General features: G+C 42.2%; 1 protein-coding gene across 7 annotated transcripts in view; it reads right to left on the bottom strand.

Moving 5' to 3' along the window:
• The window catches only part of LOC121283022 (sideroflexin-5-like), a 301,687-nt gene that overhangs the window by 189,147 nt on the left and 90,072 nt on the right, over positions 1-22,468 (bottom strand). For all 7 annotated transcript variants that reach the window (XR_005944169.1, XR_005944171.1, XR_005944172.1 and 4 more), the window contains 2 exons: positions 10,494-10,550; positions 1,784-1,849 (listed from right to left, as the gene is read on the bottom strand). Coding sequence is in view for 4 of the 7 variants with exons in the window: in XM_041196941.1 (XP_041052875.1) it covers positions 1,784-1,849; positions 10,494-10,550 (123 nt within the window). In the remaining 3 variants the exon portion in view is untranslated. The remainder of the gene's footprint in view (positions 1-1,783; positions 1,850-10,493; positions 10,551-22,468) is intronic.

Raw genomic sequence — 22,468 nt, 5'->3', positions numbered from 1 at the left:
GCACTCATCCAGGCAAGGGGGGAGTATTCCATCGCTGTGTAGTGTAGTAGATGGTGGGTGCTGGGTGCAGAATGAAGGGATTAGAAAGGGCACCTGGGTGTCCTTGGTCTGGCATGGACAAGATGGGCCGAATGGCCTCCTTCTGTGCTGTGACTTTTTTATGGTTCTATGGTTCTAATTCCTAGCCTCTGACCTGCATTTGTAGCCACAGTATTTATATGGCTAGTCCAATTCAGTTTCTGGTCAATCATTAACACCCAGGATGTTGATAGTGGGGGACTCAGTAATGGTAATGCCATTGAATATCAAGGGGCAATTAATTGGATTGTCTCTTGTTTGAGATGGTCATTACCTGACACTGGCATGGATGTCACTTGCCATTAAGGGCTTGTTGATTATGGGCTTCAGTTTCTGGAGTAAGGCTTGAACCCACAACTAACAACTCAGAGACAGGAGTGCTATCCACTGAACCATGGTTGACACTATTATATGCAGTCACGTAACTCCCCATCACAAACAGCTTGGGTTTCCTCAGATCTTACTCTGGAGCTGTGGTACTTGTGATCCAAGGTTGTCCAGACTTCTTTTGCCCATTCTTCTCACTATTTGCAGCTTCAGGTTCTGCAAAGATAGTGAAGGACTATTTGTTTTGCCTTCTTGCCCATCCTCAGGATACCATCAGCCTGGGAACTCACAGTGAGGGATGTGGTGATGATTCAAAGACTGCACTATGGGGTATGATGACAGCAGGGCTGCCTTACATTACGTTTTTTTGATATTTGAGTAAGTATGGTGGTAGATTTCGAGAGGCTTGGTGAGGGAGTCCAAACCAAGGGGATGCAATCTTAAAATTAGAGCTAGAGCATTCAGAATTAAAATTAGGAAGCATTTTTTCACACAAAGCCTAGTGGAGAATTGGGATGCTCCCCCAAAATGCTGTGGACTCTGGCGGTCTATGACATTTTCAAGAATGATATTCATCGATTCTTATTATCTTAGTTGTTAAGGTACATGGGACAAAGAATGCATAAACAGAGTTGAGGTACAGATCAGCCCTGATCTAACTGGGTGGCCAAGCAGGCTGAGGGGCTATATGGCCTCCTGCTTCTGAGTAATTCTCAAGATGCTTGGCTTCTGAATTCAGCTTACAATTTCACTCAGACTGGAAGTAAAGCTAAACCCTTGTTTCCAACAGCATCTGGTCAATCTTCACCGCAATGGCCAGTCTTTTCCAGCCTTCATGTGAACGGAGATTTCAATGGCTCACTGACCCCGCCAACGGCAAATCTGCCGTTGGGGGGGCGGTGGAGACGGGGGCCGGGTGGGGGGGTGCAGGAAGCTGGGAAATTCCGGCCAATATATTGTGCCTCAATGTTATCAATACGACTTTGGTCAGTGTTGCTATTACTATTCAACTGCATTACTAAACCAATTCTTGCTGGTTGGATAGCCTTATCATAGCATCATACAGCACAGATGGAAGCCATTCAGCCGATTGTGCATGTGTTGACTCTTTGGTAGAGCATTCCTGATCATAAAACATACCGCATCAAGAAAAATTCTCTTATCTTGCAGTTATCATAAATTTCTGGTGTTCTCTGGTTACTGACCCTCATCCTTATTTATTCTATCAAAACCCCCCCATGTTGTTGCAATGTTAGTGATTTTTTTTCAGTCATACTGTGTGACCTGCAACCAAACTAAAGCGGTTTGCTTATAACTGTCACGTCCCATACCTGCAGAAGCCTGAGAAGATTACAATGAATGTACAGAGATTACTTACTGCTATTGAGACTGCGCTGGTGACTGCTCCAAGGTAACCCAAGATGAACTTAGATAGTGGAGTTGGCTGTTGAGGTTGGAAAGAGGAGAGACAGCAATTATTTTAAAAAGTTAAAAATACAGCAGCTGACTCTAAACTGCAACAACAACTTATATTTATACAGCGCCTTTAACGTAATAAAATGTCGCAAAACACTACACAGCAGCATCAGAAAGTGAATTATGGTAACGAGCCACGTAAGGACCAATTAGGTCAGATGACCAAAATCTTGGTCAAAAAGGTAGTTTTAAAGAAGTGGCTTCAAGGAGGAAAATGAGGTACAGAGAAGTGTAGGGGGAGAATTCCAGGCTTAGGGCCTATGCAGCTGAAGGTTTAGCCTTCAATGATTAAAATCAAGGATGCTCGAGATCCCAGAATTAGAACAGCACAGATGTTTTGGAGGTGGTACTATCAAAGCTTTTCACCTTGCGCTAATCAGGACAGCTATGCAAGATAAACTAACAGTAAAGGGAATACCAATCACATTGTGGCTCACTTATACATGCTAGAAGCCACATCCAGCAATTCCACGCATTACACCTTTTCCAACTAAACAGAAGCTTGGGACACAGCCATTCCCAGGTTCATTCCCCATGGCAATGACTTGACCAATCACTGCCTGGTTTGAATTTGAAACAAAAGCTTGGTAGTTAATAGTTCATTGTTCTCTGCTGCATTCTCCATGATGCTGAACAGAGTCCACTTGCCAAGCAATCAGCAATGTCTTCTCATGCAATATAAATTGTTGTTGCCTTTACCATTGGTTTATCTTGCATAGCTGTCCTGATGAGTGTAAGGCAAAAAGCTTCAATAGTATGTCTCCTTTTTCAGCAATACTCAAATTCTGTACTACCAAATGACTATTTTTATCTTGGAGGGTCACAGAGCTGGAGCTACAGAGGTAGAAAGGGGTGAGGCCCTTGAAAATCAAGAATGGAATTTTAAAATCAAAACTGTAGCTTGAATGGGAGCCAGTATATGTCAGTGAGCACAGGGATGACAGGTGAACGGGACCGTGTGTGAGTCAAGACATGGACAGAAGAGTTTAGGTTGACCTCAAGTTTACGGAGGATAGAATGTCGTAGACCAACCAGGAATGGGTTGGAATAGTCGTCTGGAGGTAACAAAGACATGAATGATGGTTTCAGCAGAGTTGGGCCACTTCACAGAGGTGAAATAGGCAGTCTCAGTGATGCTGCAAATATGTGGTTGGAAGCTCATCTCGGGATCAAATGTGACACCAAGGTTGCAAACAGTTTGGTTTAGTCTCATACTGTTGCCAGGGAGAGGGGTGGAGTCAGTTACTAAGGAATGATGTTTAGAGCAGGGACCGAAAACAATGGCTTCAGTCTTCCCAATAATTAAATGGAGGAAATTTCAGCTCATACACTACAGATAAGCAATTTAGCAACAGGAGTCGTCGAGAGAGGTGGTGGGAAGGTAGAGCTGGGTGTTGTCACTGTACATGCAAAAACAACATTGTGCTTTCAGATGATGTCACTGCTGGAAAGCAAACGGGCATGGTCTAAGGATGGATCTGGGGGCACCAGAGGTAATGTTGTAAGAGTGAGAATAGAATAGAAGACACTGTAAGTTATACGCTGGCTACAGTGGATAAATAAGAATTGAAACAGGTGAGAGCAGTCCCCCCCTAGCTGGATGACGGTGGTAAGGTGTTGGCAGATGATGGTATGGTCAATAATGTCAAAGGCCACAGGCAGGTTAAGAAGGGTGAGAAGGAATAGTTTACCTCTGTCACAGTCATATATGATGTTATTTGTGACTTTGCTAGAAGTGATTTCAGAACTGTGATGGTACATAAGCCTCATTAGAGGGATTCAAACCTGGAGTTATGGGAAATTTGGGCAAGGATTTGGAAGGCAACAATACTGGAGTACGGCATTTGAGTGCTCTTAAGTTGGAATTTGGTGAGAGAGGGACTTGTAAGGGATAATTTCTTTCTAAAACCTAATCTTTCTTTAATCAAGCAATTAACTAAAAGTTGCTCTTTTGGTTGGGAGAAGATGAGTTTTAGTCCAGCTTTAAAACATTAGTTATACAGGCACTGCTTACAGCTGGTTAATTAGTTAACTGGTTTAAACAGGCCTGCAGAAGCTAAATTCAGACAGCATAAAAGCAAGCCATCTATAGTGTTGCTTTTGTCTGCGCTGGAGTGTTGCTTTGGCCTGTATTAGAGTTCTTATATTGGGGTTTGGTGAGAGAGGGAGTTCGCTGAAGAGGGAAGGAGGGATTCTACCTTTTCTCAGTAAGAAGAGCAACGGCCTTGGTTAGTAGGACCCGAGGAGTACTTCTTCTGTCCTTAATATTCCCTATACTAGAGGAAGTAAAAGTAAAGGGAGTAATTTAAGGGTAAGTCATGGCAGGACAGCTCGGCCACGTGGAATGCACCTCCTCTGCGACATGGCATGTCAGGGACACTTCCAGTGTGTGTCCAGGGTGCTCGTGTGTGAAAGGAGTGTCTCCGACTGCAGCTACTCGAAATCCGTGTTTTGGAGCTAGAGCTGCGGAGCATCCGCAAGGTTGAGATCTTCATGGATAGCACGTACAGTGAGGTGGTCACACCGCAGGTAAAGAGTGCACAGGCAGAAAGAGAATGGGTGACCACCAGACAGAGTAAAAGCACTAAGCAGGTAGTGCAGGAGTACCCTAGATCCACCTCCCTCTCTAACAGATTTTCCAGTTTGGATACTGCTGGGGGCGATGGCTTCTGAGGGGAATGTAGCAAGAGCCAAGTCCAGCTGCAGGGGAAGAAAAAAAGAGTGGGAGAGCAATAGTGATAGGGCAATCTATCGCAAACATGACACCAGGATGATATGTTGCCTCCCTGGTGTCAGGGAGCTGCTACAGGACATTCTGAAGCGGGAGGGTGAACAGCCAGAGGTCATGGTCCATATCAGTACCAACAACATAGGTAAAAAGAGGGATGAGGTCCTGAAAGCAGAATATAGGGATATAGGAAATAAATTAAAAAGCAGGACCTCAGAGTTAGTAATCTCAGGATTACTTCCAGTGCCACATGCTAGTAAAATCAGGGATACCACAAAAGACCAAATGAATGCTTGGCTGGAGACATGGTGTAGGAGGGAGGGATTTAGACTCCTGAGGCATTGGGACCAAATCTGGGGAGGATGGGATCTGTATAAGCTGGATAAGTTACACCCCAGCAGGACTGGGACCAATGAACTCACAGGGGTATTTGCTAGTACTGTGGGAGAGGGTTTAAACTAGACTGGCAGGGGGATGGGAACCTGAGCAGGCAGACATAAGAGAGGGAAACAAAGATAGGAATGAAAGACAGAAAAGTAGAAAACAAAACTGAAAGACAGAGGAAACAAGGGCTAGCAGCAAACAGGGCCATTGTACAAACAAAAGTGTAAAAATGTTAAAAATACAAGTCTAAAGGCATTGTATCTAAATGCATGGAGCATTCGCAATAAGGTAGATGAATTAACAGCGCAAATGGATATAAAGTACAATATCATTGCGATTACGGGTGCAGGGTGACCAAGGCTGGGAACTGAACATCCAAGGTACTCGATATTTAGGAAGGACAGGCAAAAAGGAGAAGGAGCAAAAACAGAATTACCTGGAAAAACTCAGCAGGTCTGGCAGCATCGGCGGAGAAGAAAAGAGTTGACGTTTCGAGTCCTCATGACCCTTCCACAGAACAGAACTTCAGTTCTGTTGAAGCGTCATGAGGACTCAAAACGTCAACTCTTTTCTTCTCCGCCGATGCTGCCAGACCTGCTGAGTTTTTCCAGGTAATTCTGTTTTTGTTTTGGATTTCCAGCATCCGCAGTTTTTTGTTTTTAAAAAGGAGATTGCATGACGATGTTAGTTTAGCATGAAATCAGTGTGATAGTGAGAGAGGATAGTGGATCAGAAAATTTAGATGTAGAATCAGTCTGGGTGGAACTAAGCAGCAACAAGGAGCAGAAAACATCAGTGGGAGTTCTCTATAGGACTCCAAACAGTAGTGAAAAATTACGAGAATGGCATTAAACAGGAAATTAGAGAAGCATGTAACAAGGATGCTACAATAATCATGGGTGACTTTAATCACATATGGACTGAGCAAACTGAATTAGCAATAGTACTGTGGCGGATGAGGGAGGGAGAAAGCAAATTACAGAACGGTTAGCTAACATCAGTAGTAGGGAAAATGCTAGAGTCTATTACAAAGGGTGTGATAACAGGACACTTAGAAAATATCAACTAGATTAGACAAAGTCAACATGGATTTATGACAGGGAAATCATGTTTGACAAACCTACGGGAGTATTTTAAGGATGTAACTGGCAGGATAGATAAGGAAGAACAGCGGATGTGTGTATTTGGATTTTCAGAAAGCTTTTGATAAAGTCCCACATAAGAGGTTAGTATGTAAAATTGAAGTAAAATTGAAGCACATGGGATTGGGGGTAATTTTTTGGCATGGATTGAGAATTGGTTAGCAGACAGGAAACAATTGGAATAAATGGGTCTTTTTCAGAGTGGCTGACTAGTGGGGTACCACAGGGATCAGTGCTTAGGCCCTAGCTACTCACAATATATATCAATGATTTGGATGAGGGAACCAAATGTAATATTTCCAAGTTCGCTGACGACACAAAACTTAGTGGGAATGTGAGCAGTGAGCAGGGTGTTAAAAGGTTTCAAGGTGATTTAGACAGGTTGAGTGAGTGGGCAAATACATGGCAGATGCAGTATAATGTGGATAAGTATGAAGTTATCCACTTTGGTAGGAGAAACAGAATGGCAGAGTATTATTTAAATGGTGATAGATAGGGAAATGTTGATGTACAAAGATACCTGGGTGTCCTTGTACACCAATCACTGAAAGCAAACATGTAGGTGCAGCAAGCAGTTAAGAAGGTAAATGGTATGTTGGCCTTCATTGCGAAAGGACTTGCGTACAGGAGCAAGGATGCCTCACTGCAGGGCCTTGGTGAGACCACACCTGGAGTATTGTGTGCAGTTTTGGTCTCTTTGTCTAAAAGGATATACTTACCATAGAGGGAGTGCAGCGAAGGTTCACCAGACTGATTCCTGGGATGGCAGAATTGTCAAATAAGGAGAGATTGGACTTACTAGGATTCACTGGAGAATTCACTGGAGTTTAGAAGAATGAGAGGGGATTTCATTGAACCATATAAAATTCTGACAGGGATGGACAGACTGGATGCAGGGATGATGTTTCCTTTGGCTGGGGGTATCTAGGATATGGGGTACGATACGGGATGGGCCATTTAGGACTGAGATGAGGAGAAACGTCTTCACTCAGAGGGTGGTAAACCTGTGGAATTCTCTACACGGAAGGCAGTGGAGGCCAAGTCACTGAATGTATTTAAGAAGGAAATAGATAGATTTCTGGATTCTAAAGGCATCAAGGGTTAAGGGGAGACAGCGAGAGTATGGCGTTGAGATAGAGGATCAGCCATGATCATATTGAATGGTAGGGCAGGCTAGAAGGGCCGAATGACCTACTCCTGCTCCTATTTTCTATGTTTTCGATGTTTTTCTTTCCAGGGCTTTGGGGAGGAAAGGGAGCAGTGCATTAATTAATGTATATAGAATTGCACTGCTTAGAAAGAAAGAGCATGCATTTATACAACATATTTCAGTTCCTGGGAATATCCCAAAATGCTTTACAACCAAAAAGGAAAACTTGCATTTATTTAGCACCTTTCGTGACCACTGAATACCCCAAAGCACTTTACAGCCAATGAAGTAGTTTTGAAGTGTAGTCACTGTTGTGATGTAAGAAACTCCCACAAACAGCTATATGATAATGACCGGAGAATCTGATTTTGTGATGTTAATTGAGGGATAAATATCGGCTGGGGTATCAGGGATAACTCTCCTTCCTCGAAGTAGTACAATGGGTTTTTTTTAAATCCACCCGAGGAGGCAGACAAAGCCTCAGTTTAACATTGAAAGACAGCACCTCTGCAGTGCAGCAATCCCTTAGTACTAGCCTGGATAATGTGCTCAACTAATAAACATTCTGACTCAAAGGTGGAAATGGACCGATTAAACAAAGGCTACTCTTATTTCTCAACAGCCCTGATCTCTTGATAAATCAACCAGAAAATGCAATACATATTGGAACCGAGCCACACAAACCAGAATGATCCGAGCGTCGACTCCCTGCCTGTGCCGGTGGTTGGCCAGACGTTTTCGTTATTGGCCTCAGTATCCGTCCCAATTTTAGGGCTGTTGCTTCTTAGACATCCCTGGGGCGCAGGATATTTGTTTCTGAAATTGGGTCATGTTGTTCCTGTTTAATGCACATAAAATGGGTTGCCATAGGTCCAGTCCCTACCCCATTGTAACTTCATGTGCTTCTCAGATTCAGTCAGCAGCAACAACCTTAGCCTTGGTGGCTCTACACTTATTGCTTCTTTTTCACCAACATCCTTGGCACATTCTCCAATTTCAAAAGGAACGCTCACAGCACCCTCAAAAATGCCTTCAAGATGCTCGTATTGCCCATTTGTGCCCAATAAAATCTTATTTCCCCATAACCTTTCAAGGAATAAAACCCAAATCTACTCAAAACCTGAGCTTGGCTCTATAGCTGGGAGACCATGCTCCTGGGCAGAGATCAAGAAAAACATTATGATAAAAGCAAAATACTGTAGATGCTGGAAATCTGAAGAAGGGTCATACAGACTGGAAGCGTTAACTCTGTTTCTCTTTCCACAGCTACTGTCAGACCTGCTGTGTTTTTCCAGTATTTTCTGTTTTTATTTCAGATTTCCAGCGTCTGCAGTATTTGGCTTTTATCAAGAAAAAGACTGTTCTCCAAAACCTTATTTCTTCACCACTGCCACAACTCTTCCTTTCTCTCTGTTATTTCTCATTATTGCCATCAGTGTGTTCTTAGGACTGGTTTCTGCCAAGCTGCATAATGACCTTTCGTCTTTATTCTTCTTCCAAAATCATAAATTCACCATTTTCGTGAACTTTCCCAAGGCCTCAAAATGTTACCTCTCTGAAGTTCGTCTTTCCCTTTTTTAAAAATTTATTCAAGGCATGTGGGCTTCACTGGCTGGGCCAGCATTTATTGCCCTATCCCTTGTTGCTCTTGAGAAGATGGCGGTGAGCTGCCTTCTTGAACCGCTGCAGTCCATGTGGTGTAGGTACACCCACAGTGCTGTGAGGAAGGGAGTTCCAGGATTTTGATCTAGCGACAGTGAAGTAACGGCCGATATATTTCCAAGTCAGGGTGGTGAGTGGCTTGGAAGGGAACTTCCAGCTGGTGGTGTCCCCTTGTCCTTCTAGATGGTAGTGGTCGTGGGTTTGGATGGTGCTGTCTAAGGAGCCTTGGTGAGTTCCTGCAGTGAGGGTGTCAAGTTTCTTGAGTGTTGTGGGAGTTGCACTCATCCAGACAAGTCAGGAGTATTCCATCACACTCCTGACTTGTGCCTTGCAGATGGTGGACAGGCATTGGGGAGTCAGAAGCTGAGTTACTCGTCGCAGGATTCCTAGCCCCTGACCTGCTCTTATAACCACAGTATTTATATGGCTAGTCCAGTTCAGTTTCTGGTAGATGGTAACCCCCAGGATGTTGATAGTTGGGGATTCAGTGATGGTAATGTCATTAAACGTCAAGGGGCGATGGTTAGATTCTCTCTTGTTGGAGATGGTCATTGCCTGGCAATTGTGTGGCATGAACGTTACTTGCCACTTGTCAGCCCAAACCTGGATAATATCCAGGGCTTTGCTTCATTTTGACATGGATTGCTTCAGTATCTGAGGAGTTGTGAATGGTGCTGAACATTGTGCAATCATCAGCGATTCATCAGTGAACATCCCCACTTCTGACCTTATGATGGAAGGAAGGTCATTGATGAAACAGCTGAAGATAGTTGGGCAGAGGACACTACCCTGAGGAACTCCTGCAGTGATGTCCTGCAGCTGAGATGACTGACCTCCAACAACCACAACCATCTCTGAAGAAGGTTCATATGGACTCAAAACATTAACTCTGTTTCTCCACAGATGCAGCTAGGCCTGTTGAGTCTTCCCAGCATTTTCTGTTTTTGTTTCACCCCACCCCTCAACTCCCACCCCACCCCCCACCCCAGCACCCACCCCACATCCCACCCACACACCTCCCTCCACCCCTGATTCCCATTGACTCCAGTTTTGCTGGGGCTCCTTGATGCCACACTTGGTCAAATGTGGCTTTGATGTCAAGGGCAGACACTCTCACGTCACTTCAGTTCAGCTCTTTTATCCATGTTTGAACCAAGGATGTAATGAGAACTGGAGCTGAGTGGCCTGGCAGAACTCAAGCTGGGCTTCATTGATCATGGCTGATCTTTTACATGAACTCCACTTTCCTGCATTATCCCCTTGATTCCCTTAGTGCCCAAAAGTCGATTGATTTCATGCTTAAATATACCCAGCGATTGTTCTCTAGGGTAGAAAATTTGAAGCATTCGCAACCCTTTTGAGTAAAGAAATTTTTCATATCCGTTTTAAATGGTCAATCCCTTATCCTGAGATCATGACCCTTAGTTTTCTCCAGCCAGAGAAAATTGACTCTCCACCAAACATATATAAGGTGCCACAAGATCCTCCCCATACACAGATTTCTGTTGGAAACAATGGAGCAGATTGCATATCAAACCCACCTCACCTTCGTTGCGTTTCTGTTTGCATAGTTCACACAGGCATTGTGACTTTGGTTCAACCACTACAAGGAAGAAAAACAAATCATCAATATATATTCAAATTCTCATTCAAGAGGGTAAACTACAATCCTAAGGCAACCCATTACTGGTAAAGAAGCAATCTTAGATCTCCTAATGAATTGATGGGTGAAACTGAGCTTTACAGACCAGCAAATTTCAGGCTCACTACCCAATCCCTGCTGAGGTCACTCATATTTAGTGCACGTGACAACTCTGGTCAAAGAAAGAAAAACAACAACATCAGCATATGTTCCCTTTCTCAATTCTTATCCAATGACCCCTGACACATCAAAGCATCAGCTTTGCTGTACCAATGATGGGAAAGTTTGCCAATTCGAAATGTCCAACTTTACAAAGGAATGGTCATTTAGAAAATAAAGGAGCAGGAATAGACCATTTAGCCTATGAGTCTGCTCTATCATTCAGTAAGACCCCAGCTGATATTGTTTCTTAGCTACACCTTCCCACACTAACCCCAAATCCCTGTATCCAAAAATCTGCCACTCCCTATCTTGAATATACTTAACAACTGAGCATTCATGGCCCTCTTGAGTAGAGGATTCATCCTTGAGTGAAAAAATTTCTTCTCATCTTAGTCCTAAACGGCTGACCTCTTATGCTGAGACTGTGACCAGCAGTCGTGCAACTGCATCCCAAAAAGGGTCAGCACCTCCAGGGAACAGGAGGGAAGGGGATGATTTTTCTAAGTGAAGACAATGAACATGGATTGCATCTGCCAGTTAGGTTATGTCCTTGAAGAATTCCAGTGAATTAGTTAGGCATGACCTAAATTTCATAAACTGTGTTGATTTAGATTTAATGTCATTACTAGTTAATTGCTTCCTTTTTAATGGTCTTCAATGTTTTTCCTACATAGATGTCAGGCTAATAGTCCTATCATTGTTTTGACCTTTTCTCATTTGGACCACTGGAATCTCAAGTATTTTCAATCACCTGTTACTAAATTCTATAAGTAGAGACTTCCAGTAGTGGGTCAGCCTTTCCCTAGATCTTATTTTATTTGCTATTCTTGGATGCATTCCATTTGGTTTACTTCATGAATATTCAGTGGCTCTGAGGTTTCCTCCTGACCTTTTCTTTGTTCTCTCCCACAGCTCAGATCCATGTCCTATCTCTCCAACTAAAGCAAATGGCACTGAGAAATCTTGTGAAATAAATGTAGCGTTCCTGCTACACTTCTTCTACTCTTCTATTTTATTTATTCCACCTCACCCCACATCCTCTGACTAGACGTCCATGGATCCTTGTGCCCCCTCGCTGTTCAAGTTTTACCACCTTTTAGCTGGTCTCGGGTATTTTCTAATCTCTCAAATATCTCAAATTTAAACCATGGTATTTTGTGGTATGCTACTTTTAAAACCCTATTTAATTACATACAAAATTGTCATTTGAAATAGGAGTAGGCCATTCAACCCCTCGAGCCAGTTCCATCATTCAGTTGGCTGATCTGTATCTTAACTCCATTTACTCACCTTGTTTCCATAACCCTGACTAATCTTGCCTAACTGAAGTCTGTCAATTTTCAATTGGTCCCGAAGTCTCACCAGGTTTTGGGGGAAGGGAGTTGCAGATTTCCATTACCCTCCATGTGAAGAAGTGCTTCCTCATATCACCCTGAACAGTCAAGCTGGAACTTTAAAGTTATGCTCCCTTAATGTGAGCCTTCCCAATGCTTGCTCTCCATCTACCCCATCAACTACTTTAATCATCTTGAACACCTCAACAGGATCAACCCTTAATCTTTTATACTCAGTTGTCAGTATATCTTAACACTGGATGTGATATCCTATGGTCCATTCTTTCAGTCTTAAGTTTTATCAGGAAAGAGTATCTTTAAGACTTGCATATAAGGAAATAGGAGTGCACAGGAGTAAAAAGAGCATCATGGCTGATTCCAGCGTTAAACTGCAGTAAAATGCAGGTACTTTTACAGCTCTGTCATTTAAGGTGGGTTGTAATTTAAGGTGATGAGGCATTTCACACACTAAAGCGGATTGGGTTAAACAACTACTGCCTCCACCATTGGTGCACCGTGGCTGAAGTATATACTATCTACAGCTACACAGCAGTAACGCACCATGGGTTCTTCTGCAGCACCTCCAAACCTGTGAACATCAACATCTTGAAGGACAAGGGGAGCAGGTACATGAGAACATTGTCGCTTCAGAGGCCCCCTCTAAATCACACATCATTATGATCAGGGAATATAATCACTGTTCCTTCATCATCACTGGGTCAATATCCTGGAACTTCCAAACAGACTGCAGCGGTTCAAGAAGGCCCCTTCGTCACAACCTTCTGAAGGGCAATTGGGGATGGACTATAAGTGGCAGCCTTGCCATCAACGTCCACATCCAGAGAATGAATGAATGATTTTTTTTATATAAAAGGCTTACCTGATAGCAATATATTAACAACTTTGAAAACACTAGTCTCAGAGGGAATCAGACGCTGTTTCTATGTAGCACAGATATCCCTCACTTAAAGCATGTTCTAATAGCGAGTTATCGTTTTAGTGAGGTTTGTAAATTGGGGAAGTTCCCCAATAGCGCTGCCCACATTTTCATTTTAGCACGGTTACTGCGATGCTTAGTATTTTTTTTTAAAACAAACTGCCACTTCACTTGCCGCTCTCCTGACCCCTCGCTCTCTCCTCCACGCCACTTCCCTCTCCTGGCTCTCCCACTTGCTGCTTCCCTCTCCTGAATCTCCCACTCACCACTTCCCTCCCCCAACCCTCACTCCTCTCCTACCCACTGCTTCGCACTTACTGGGCAGAATTTTACGGCCCCGTTTCGGTGGGGACAGGACCGTAAAATGCGGCGAGCCATTCTAAATCCCACTGACTTCAGCGGGAACGTACAATTCTGCCCACTGGTTCCCTCTCCTGATACACCCTCTCGCATCTTCCATCAGCTTAGTCCGCAATAACCTGTTCACAGATGTTCAGTTTGTGTTTGCATTTAGAGGGATATTTCAGAATATATACATTCCAATGAGAAAGAAAAGTTCCAAGGGGAGGGTCCATCATCCAAGGTTAACTAAAAAAGTTAAAGACTGTATCAAACTTAAAGAAAAACCATATAGTCACGCAAAGACCGGTGGCAGGTCAGAAAATTGGAAAGAATATAAAGAACAGCAAAGGATGACAAAAAGATTAATAAGGAGTGAAAAATTAGAGCCTGAGAGAAAACTAGCTCGAAATATAAAGACGGATATTAAGAGTTTCTATCGGTATTTAAATCAGAAAAGAGTTAAATGAGCTTTGATCCTATACAGAGTGCGTATACAGAATTGATAATGGAAGTTGAGATGGTAGATGAATTAAACAGGTATTTTGCTTTGGTCTTCACTATAGAGGACACAAGCAACATCCCAGAAATAGCTGTAAAATCAGGAAACGGAGGAGGGGGAGGAACTCGGGAAAATTCCAATCAGGGCAAATTGTTGGGGCTGAGGGCTGACAAATTCCCAGGTCCAGATGGACTTCACCCTAAGGTCTTGAAAGAAGTGGCTGGTGAGATAGTTGATGCACTAGTTTTAAATTTCCAAAATTCCCTAAATTCAGGGAAGGTTCCATTAGATTAGAAAATAGCAAATGTAACTCCGTTATTCAAAAAGGGAGGGAGACAGAGAGCAGGAACCTATAGGCCAGCTGGCTTAACATCTGTCGTAGGGAAAATGTTAGAAGCTATTATTAAACATGTTATAGCAGGGCACTTAAAAAAATTCAAGGCAATCAGGCAGAGTCAACATGGTTTTGTGAAAGGGAAATCATGTTTAACCAATTTATTGGAGTTCTTTGAAGGAGTCCCATGTGCAATGGATAAAGGGGAACCAGTGGATGTACTGCATTTAGATTTCTAGAAGGCATTTGATAAAGTGCCACATCAAAGATTATTGCAAAAATAAAAGCTTATGGTGTAGGGGGTAACATATTGGAATGGATAGAAGATTGGCTAGCTAACAGGAAGTAGAAAGTTGGCATAAATGGGTCTTTTTCTGGTTGGCAGGATGTGATGAATGGTGTGCCACAGGGATCAGTGCTGGGGCCTCAACATTTTACAATTTGTATAAATGAAGGGACTGAAGGAATGGTGGCTAAATTTGCTGATGACACAAAGATAACTAGGAAAGTAAATTGTGAAGAGGATGTAAGGAGACTACAAAGTGACATAGATAGGTTAAGTGAGTGGACAAAGATGTTCCCTCTTGTCGGAGAATCTAGAACTAGGGGTCACTGTTTAAAAATAATGGGTCGTTCACTTAAGACAGAGATGAGGAGAAATGTTTTCTCTGAGGGTTGAGTGTCTTTGGAACTCTCTTCCTCAAAAGGCGGTGGAAGCAGAGTCTGAATATTTTCAAGGCAGAGGTTCCTGATGAACAAGGGAGTGAAAGGTTATCGGGGGTAGGCAGGAATGTGGGGTTGAGGTTACACTGAGATCAGCCATGATCTTATTGAATGGCGGAGCAGGCTTGAGGGGCTGATTGGCCTACTCCTGCTCCTAATTCGTATGTTCACAAAGAGCACTCGGCTCCAGTCCTCATTATAGCCTTAATCCAAACATAGGTAAAAGAGTTGAATTCTAGAGGTTAGGTGAGTGTGATTGTCCTTGACATCAAGGTAGCAATTGACTGTGTGTGTCATCAAGCAGCTGTAGCAAAATTGAAGTCAATGGGAATTGGAGAATGCTTTCCACAAATTGGAGTCATAGATAGCACAAAGGAAGTTGGTTGTGGTGTTGGAGTAAGTTCCACTTTGTAGCATTGTCAAGGTAACATTCTGGCACTTTGCTAATGATTGAGGGTTGACTGAGGAGGTGGTAATTGGCCAGGTTCAATTTGTTCTGGGTTTATTATGAACAGGACATACCGGGGCAATTTTCTACATTATCAAGTAGATGCCAATGTGTGGTGTGGCTAGGGATGCAGCTAGTTCTAGAGTATAAGTTTTCATTACTACAGCCAGGTTGTTGTCAGGACCCATAGCCTTTGCTGTATCTATTGCTTTGACACGTGTAGTGAATGAAATTAGTGGACGACCAACGTTATTCTAAAAACCACAGGAAGAGGCCAGCATGGATCATCCACTCATCACTTCTCTCCTGAAGATGGCTGTAAATGCTTCAACCTTGAGTTTTGCACAACATTCTGAGCTCCTCCTTCCTTGTGGATGGGAACCCCTCCAGTAAGTTGTTTAATTCTCCCCCAACAGTCACGACAGAATGGTCAGGACTCCAGGACTTTTGATCTTGATTCGTTGTTTAGCATGTATGTATTCCTGCGTTGAAGTTTCACTAGGTTGGCAGCTTATTTTTCAGTGTGCCTGGTGCTGCTCCAAGCATGCTTTCCTACTGTCCTTACTGCATCAGTGTTGATTCCTTGGCTTGATACTGATGTTAGAGTGAGGTATATGCCAGGCCATGAGACTACAGGTTGTAGTTGAATACAATTCTGATGGCTACTGATGGCTCACAATGTCTCGAGAATGGTTAAAGAAAGTAAAATTGATTTGAGAACTATGGACAAAATACCTATGGCTCCTTCAGTAATCACTGTTTACCAGTAGATGTCACTTTTTACAATGTTTCTTTAAGACACACTGGATAGCCAGTGACATTAAACAAGTAGCATATTTAGGGTTTTTTTTTGAAGAAGCCATGTGAAGATTCAAGTGTCAAGAGGTAGAAGTGGGTGTAAAGACAAGGTACCTACACTAACCTACCTTTTCAGTTCACTGATTCAGTCAGATATATTGCGTTTTTTCATTATTTGTGGTTTTAAAAATATTTTGGATCTACATTTCTATTTCTTCTTTTTATTGCTAAGCAGGTTATAGAAAACAAGACATTTTGGGAAGACGGGAAGACTGATGGAGGTGAGGGGTTGTAAAGCATCGACATCTTGTGGAAGGATGAGCGAAGAACAGGATCAGAGTGTGCACACTTTAGGGAAGGTGTTAAGTGTTAAGGAATCAAGGTGGGCAGATGGAGTTAAAGTACAGATCAACCGTGGTATAATTGAATGGCAGGTTCGGCTCAACAAGCTAATTATTCCAATGATTTTTTGTGCCACTTAAAACCACAGGAGTCATGCATAAATGTCAATCCCTATTAGTTTACAGATATTGATTTGGACAGATCTTGGCGTTCTGGTTTAGGATTTATTCAACGATAAAATGGCAACAATATGAGCAGTTCCTTTCAAACCTCCTGGTTCACAAATTTTAAACAGGATAAAACAGTACGAAGGATAAAACAGCACGAAATATTCATAGAAATAGGACCAAGCTGTAAAAGCTTATGGCCCATAGCATAAACACCCCAGGGTGGGAAATAATGCAACAAATCTTCATTTTGGTACCATTAGGATATGAGGAGCGCTGAGGGTAGGGTATGTAGAGATTGTGAGTAAACAGCACAGAAAGAGTCCCTTCCACCCAATGAGTCTGAGTTGGTGTTTGTGCTCCATGTGAGGCTGCTCCCATTTAATTTACCTCATGGGATGGGAGAGGTCTGGAGGGTTATGGACTGGGTGCAGGTCAAGGGAACAGCGGAATAATATTTCGGCACAGACTAGAAGGGCGGAATGGCCTGTTTTTTCTGTGCTGTGGTGTTCGATGGTTCATCTGTCTTTCTGCTTATCTTTCTATTCTTCTTTTGTTAGGTGTTTGTCTGGTTACCTTACAAAAGAATTTAAGTTACCATATATACTCATGTAAAAGTCGAGTTTCTAAGATTAAATTTTTAGCCAAAAAGTAGGGGATCAACTTTTACAAGAGCAATATTTTCAAAGAGTTGAAATCCACCCTCTCCCATTATCTCGCAATCGCAGAGTTGCCAGGTCAGAGATTGTTCCCGTCATCCTTGCCCCCAAAAATAGTGCAAAAGGAGACAAAAAGTATTTTTATTATTGAATTTTTATTTATAAATAAATAATAACCTCCACGGAAACAGGCATTGATTTGAGTATACTAACCTCAAATTTACCAAACTCATCAAAAACTAAAGCCATACATCATAGAAAGAATCACAGAACCTTTACAGGGCAGAAGGAGGCCAATCAGCCCACTGAGTTTGCACTGGCTCTCTGAAAGAGCATTCAAGCTAATCCCATTCCCCTGCCTCATCCCTGTAACCTTGCACATTCTCTCTTTTCAGAGAGCCATCCATTTGCTTTCTGGATACATCAATCGAACCTGCCTCCATTACCATTTCAGGAAGTTCGTTCCAGACTCCAACCAACGTGAAAAAGGTTTCCCTCACATCACTTTTACTCCTTTTGTCAATTATTTTGAATCTGTGCCCTCTAGTTTTTTATGCTGTCTTGAGTGGGAACAGTTTCTTACTATTTGCCCTGTCCATACCCCTCAGGATCATGAATACCTCTATCAACTCCTCTCAGCCTTCTTTTCTTCAAGAAAAACAGTCCAAACCTCTCCAATTTATCCTCATAACTACAGTTCTTCATCCCTGGAATCATTCTTGTGAATCTCCTCTGTAATCTCTCCAATGCCTTCACATCCTTCCTCAAGTATGGTGCCCAGAATTGGATCAGTACTTCAGATGAGGCTTAACTAGTACCCTATACAAGTTCAACATGACCTCCTGTACTCAATACCCCTATTAATAAAGCCTAAGATGCTACATGCTTTATTAACTGCTCTCTCAACATGCCCTGCAATCTTCAATGACCTATGTACGTATACACCCAGGTCCCTCTGTTCCTACACCTCCTTTAGAGTTTCTCCCTTTATTTTATACTTTCTCACCATATTTTTCCTGCCAAAATGAATCACCTCTCACTTCCCTGCATTGATCTTCATCTGCCACTTCTCTGCCCAATCCACCAACATGTCTATGTCCTTTTGAAGTTCAAGACTATCCCCATTACAGTTGACAATGTTTCCAATCTTCATGTCATCTGCAAATTTTGAAATCATGCCCTGCCCACCGCAGTATACATCAGGAAGAGCAAGGGTCCCAACATTGATCCTTGAGGAACTCCAATCTGAAAAACATCCATTAACCACTACTCTTTGTTTCCTGTCACTCAGCCAATTTCTTATCCAGGTGCCTACTCCCTTTTATTCCACAAGATAGAATTTTGCTCACAAGTTTGTTGTGTGGCATTGTATCAAATGCCTTTTGAGAATCCATATACACCACATCAACAGCAGTGCCCTTATCAATCTTCTCCGTTATCTTCTCAAAAAAAATTCCAGTGAGTTAGTTAAACATGATTTTCCCTTAACCATGCTGGTTTTCCTTAATTATCCTGTACTTGCCTAAGTGACTATGATTTTTTCCCAATTATAGTTTCCAGAAGTTTCCCTTCCACTGAAGTCAAACTGACTGGTCTGTAGTTGCCAGCTTTATCCTTGTATCCCTTTTTGAACAAAGGTGTAACATTCGCAATTCTCCAGTCCCCTGGCACCTCCCCTGTGTCTAAGGAAGACTGGAAGATTGTCACTGGTGCCTCTGCAATTTCCACTCTCACTTCCCTCAGTACCCTTGGATGCATCTCATCTGCTCCTGATATCTTATTAATTTTAAGTAAAGATACCCTTTCTAACACGTCCTCCTTCTGAATTGTAATTTCTTCTAGTATACCTCCTCTCTCACCTTAGCCTGGGTAGCATCTTCCTCCTTTGTAAAGACAGATGCAAAGGACTTGTTTAATACCTCCACTATTTCTCCTGCTTCCATGGGCAAATCCCCCTTTTTATCCCTAATTGGACCCACTCTTTCTTTTACCACCTTTTTATTATTTATATGTTTATAGAAGACCTTGGGAATCCATCTTATATTAGCTCCATGCTTTTTATGCTTTCTCCTTGCTTTTCTTATTAGTTTTTTCATGTGCCCTCTGGTTCCTCTATATTCAGCCTGATTCTCCATTGTATTTTCTACCTGACATCCACTTCTTCCTTTTTGTCTTCACCTCTTTCTCTCTCGCCATCTGGCTTTATTGGCATATATATAAATTTATACAATTTCATTCAGGTTTTGCATGACCAGTTGTCTTCACGAACGCTGTTTTCTCTCCGACTTTGCTCACCATTTGACTAGTTGGCATATCAAAATTCATGAGAGTTTCATCCATGTTCCCAATACAGGGAAATCTGTATCCATTCTTTTGTTGATGTTTGATTATAAACCGCTGAAATCAATAAGACTGTCATCAGGTTCTGCTGGGGGAATGCTGTGAAATCTTGGTCTTCTATCACTGTACAAATTTTTTCCTCTTCATAAACCTGGGACACCATCCAGAGCTGGGTTTGAAATCTGCAAAGCCTAATTTTCTTGCTTGTTTCAAGCCAAAGATTCGGATAGATCCACAAGAAACTCAGACTTCATTCTGGCAATTTTCATTGACACATTTTGCAACTTCATTTTCCAACTGCAGCCATGTGCAGGCTCTTATTGAGTTCTCCTTCCTCTATTTGCACATTTGTTCTTAGGCATCCGCCTCAGCTGTGTAAACAGCATCCTCCAAACTCTAATGTTCTTCTCCAATATCTTTAATTCTTTAGCTGCTGCACAATTACTTGTACGCTCTGCAATCTCAGCAACTTTAAGTTTGAACTGGGCTGTGTGTCTGCCGTTCCTCCTTGAAACCATGTTGCCATATTAGAGGGTGGAATTGGCAGAACTGCAGTGCGCTCCAGTATCCTTGACATCATGTGTTGACGTGCAGAGACATAAGGAGCTGAACAGCTAGCTTCGATGGTGTGCTATTCTATGATTTTATCGATGAGTAGGTTTGCACCAGGATGAGTTTAACTATTTATAGAAATAAATGTGATCTGATAATCATTACAGAGACTACAGACGGCTACAGGATGACACAGACTGGGACCTGAGTATTGAAAGGTATATGTGACATTTAGGAAGGACATGAAGCTAGGAAAAGGTGGAGGGGTGGCTCTGTTAATTAATGATGGCGTTAGTACATTAGAGACGGATGACCTAAGTTCAGGAAGTCAGCATGGTGAAGCGGTTTGAGTTGGGATGAGAAATGATAAAGGCAAGAAGTCACTTGTGGGAGTGCTGTACAGGCTGGAAGGGCAGAGTATAAAGGCAGGGATAATGGGAGCTTGTCAGAAAGGTACAGCAATAATCATGAGGGATTTTAATCTACAGATAGACTGGAAAAATCAGATGGGCAAAAGTAGCATTGATGAGGAGTTCATAGAATCTTTTCGGGATGGTTTCTTAGAACAGCACATTCTGGAGCCAACGAGAGAGCAGGCTATACTAGACCTGGTATCATGCAACAAGATAGGATTCATTTATAACCTCATAGTGAAAACATCCCTTGCTAACAGTGACCAAAGAGGATTGAATTTTACATTCAGTTTGAGGGAGAGAAGAGTGGATCCAAGGCTAGTATTTGAAACTTAAGTAAGAGCAATCACAAGGGCATGAAAGCAGAGCTAGCTAAAGTGAACTGGCAAATTAAGTTAAGGAATAGGTCAATAGAGATGCAGTGGCAGACATTTAAAGGGATAGTTCAGAATACACAGAATAGATACATTCCAACAAGAAAGAAAAGTTCCAAGGAAAGGCCCCACCATCCATGTTGAAGTTAGTATCAAACTTAAAGCAAAAGCATATAATTTTGCAAAGTTGGGTGGCAGACCAGAAGGCTGGACAGTATATAAAGAACAACAAAGAATGACAAAAAATTAAGGCGGCAAAAATTAGAGTATGAGAGAAAGCTAGCTAGTAACATAAAGATGGATTGTAAGAGTTTCTATTGATAGTCAAAGAAAAGGGTTAACAAAGTGAGCATTGGTCCTATAGAAAGTGAATCTGAGGAATTCATTTTGGAAAATAAGGAGATGGCAGATAAATTGAACAGGAATTTTGCATCGGTCTTCACTATACAGGATACAAATAACATCCCAGAAATAGCTGTAAATCAGGAAATTGCAGAAAATTACAGATACCAGGGAAGTGGTACTGAGCAAATTGCTGGAGCTGCAGGCTGACAAATCCTTGGGTCCTGACAGACTTCCTCCTAGGGTCTTAAAAGAAGTGGCTAGTGAGATAGTTGACACGTTCGTTTTAATTTTCCAAAATTCCTTAGATTCGGGGAAGGTCCCATTAGAATGGAAAATAGCAAAAAAGGAGGAGACAGAAAGCAGGAAACTACAGTTAGCTTAACATCTGTCATGGGGAAAATGTTAGAGCTCATTATTAAAGAACTGTTAGAATATAGGAAAATTCAAGGCAATCAGGCAGAGTCAACATGGTGTTGTGAAAAGCAAATCATGTTGAACTAATTTATTGGTGTTCTTTGAAGGAGTCATATGTGCTGTGGATAAAGGGGAATGAGTGGGTATACTGTACTTAGATTTCTAGAAGGTATTTGATAAGGTGTCACATCAAAGGTTATTGCGGAAAATGTGAAAAGCTCATGGTGTAGGGGTAACATATTGGCATGGATAGAAGATTGGCTAGCTAACAAGAAACGGGGAGTAGGCATAAATGGGTCTTTTTCTGGGTGGCAGGATGTGACAAGTGGTGTGCCACAAGGATCTGTGCTGGGACCTCAACTTTTAAAAATTTATATACATGACTTGGATGAAGGGACCGAAGGAATGGTTGCTAAATTTTCTGATGACACAAAGATAGGTAGGAAAGTAAGATGTGAAGGAGATAAAAGCAGGCTACAAAGGGATATAGATAGGTTAAGTGAGTGGGTAAAGATCTGGTAAATGCAGTGTAATGTGGAAAAATGTGAATTGTCCATTTTGGCAAGAATAAAAAAGCATATTATGTAAATGGTGAGAGATTGCAGAGCACAGATTCAGAGGGATCTGGGTGTCCTAGTGCATCAATCACAAAAGGCTAGTGTGCAGGTACTGTAAGTAATTAGGAAAGCGAATAGA

The sequence above is a fragment of the Carcharodon carcharias genome, chromosome 1 (genome assembly GCF_017639515.1).
Source record: "Carcharodon carcharias isolate sCarCar2 chromosome 1, sCarCar2.pri, whole genome shotgun sequence".
NCBI lineage: Eukaryota > Metazoa > Chordata > Chondrichthyes > Lamniformes > Lamnidae > Carcharodon > Carcharodon carcharias.
The sequence above is the reverse complement of the archived record's forward strand: the minus strand, read 5'-3'. Positions and strand labels throughout refer to the sequence as shown.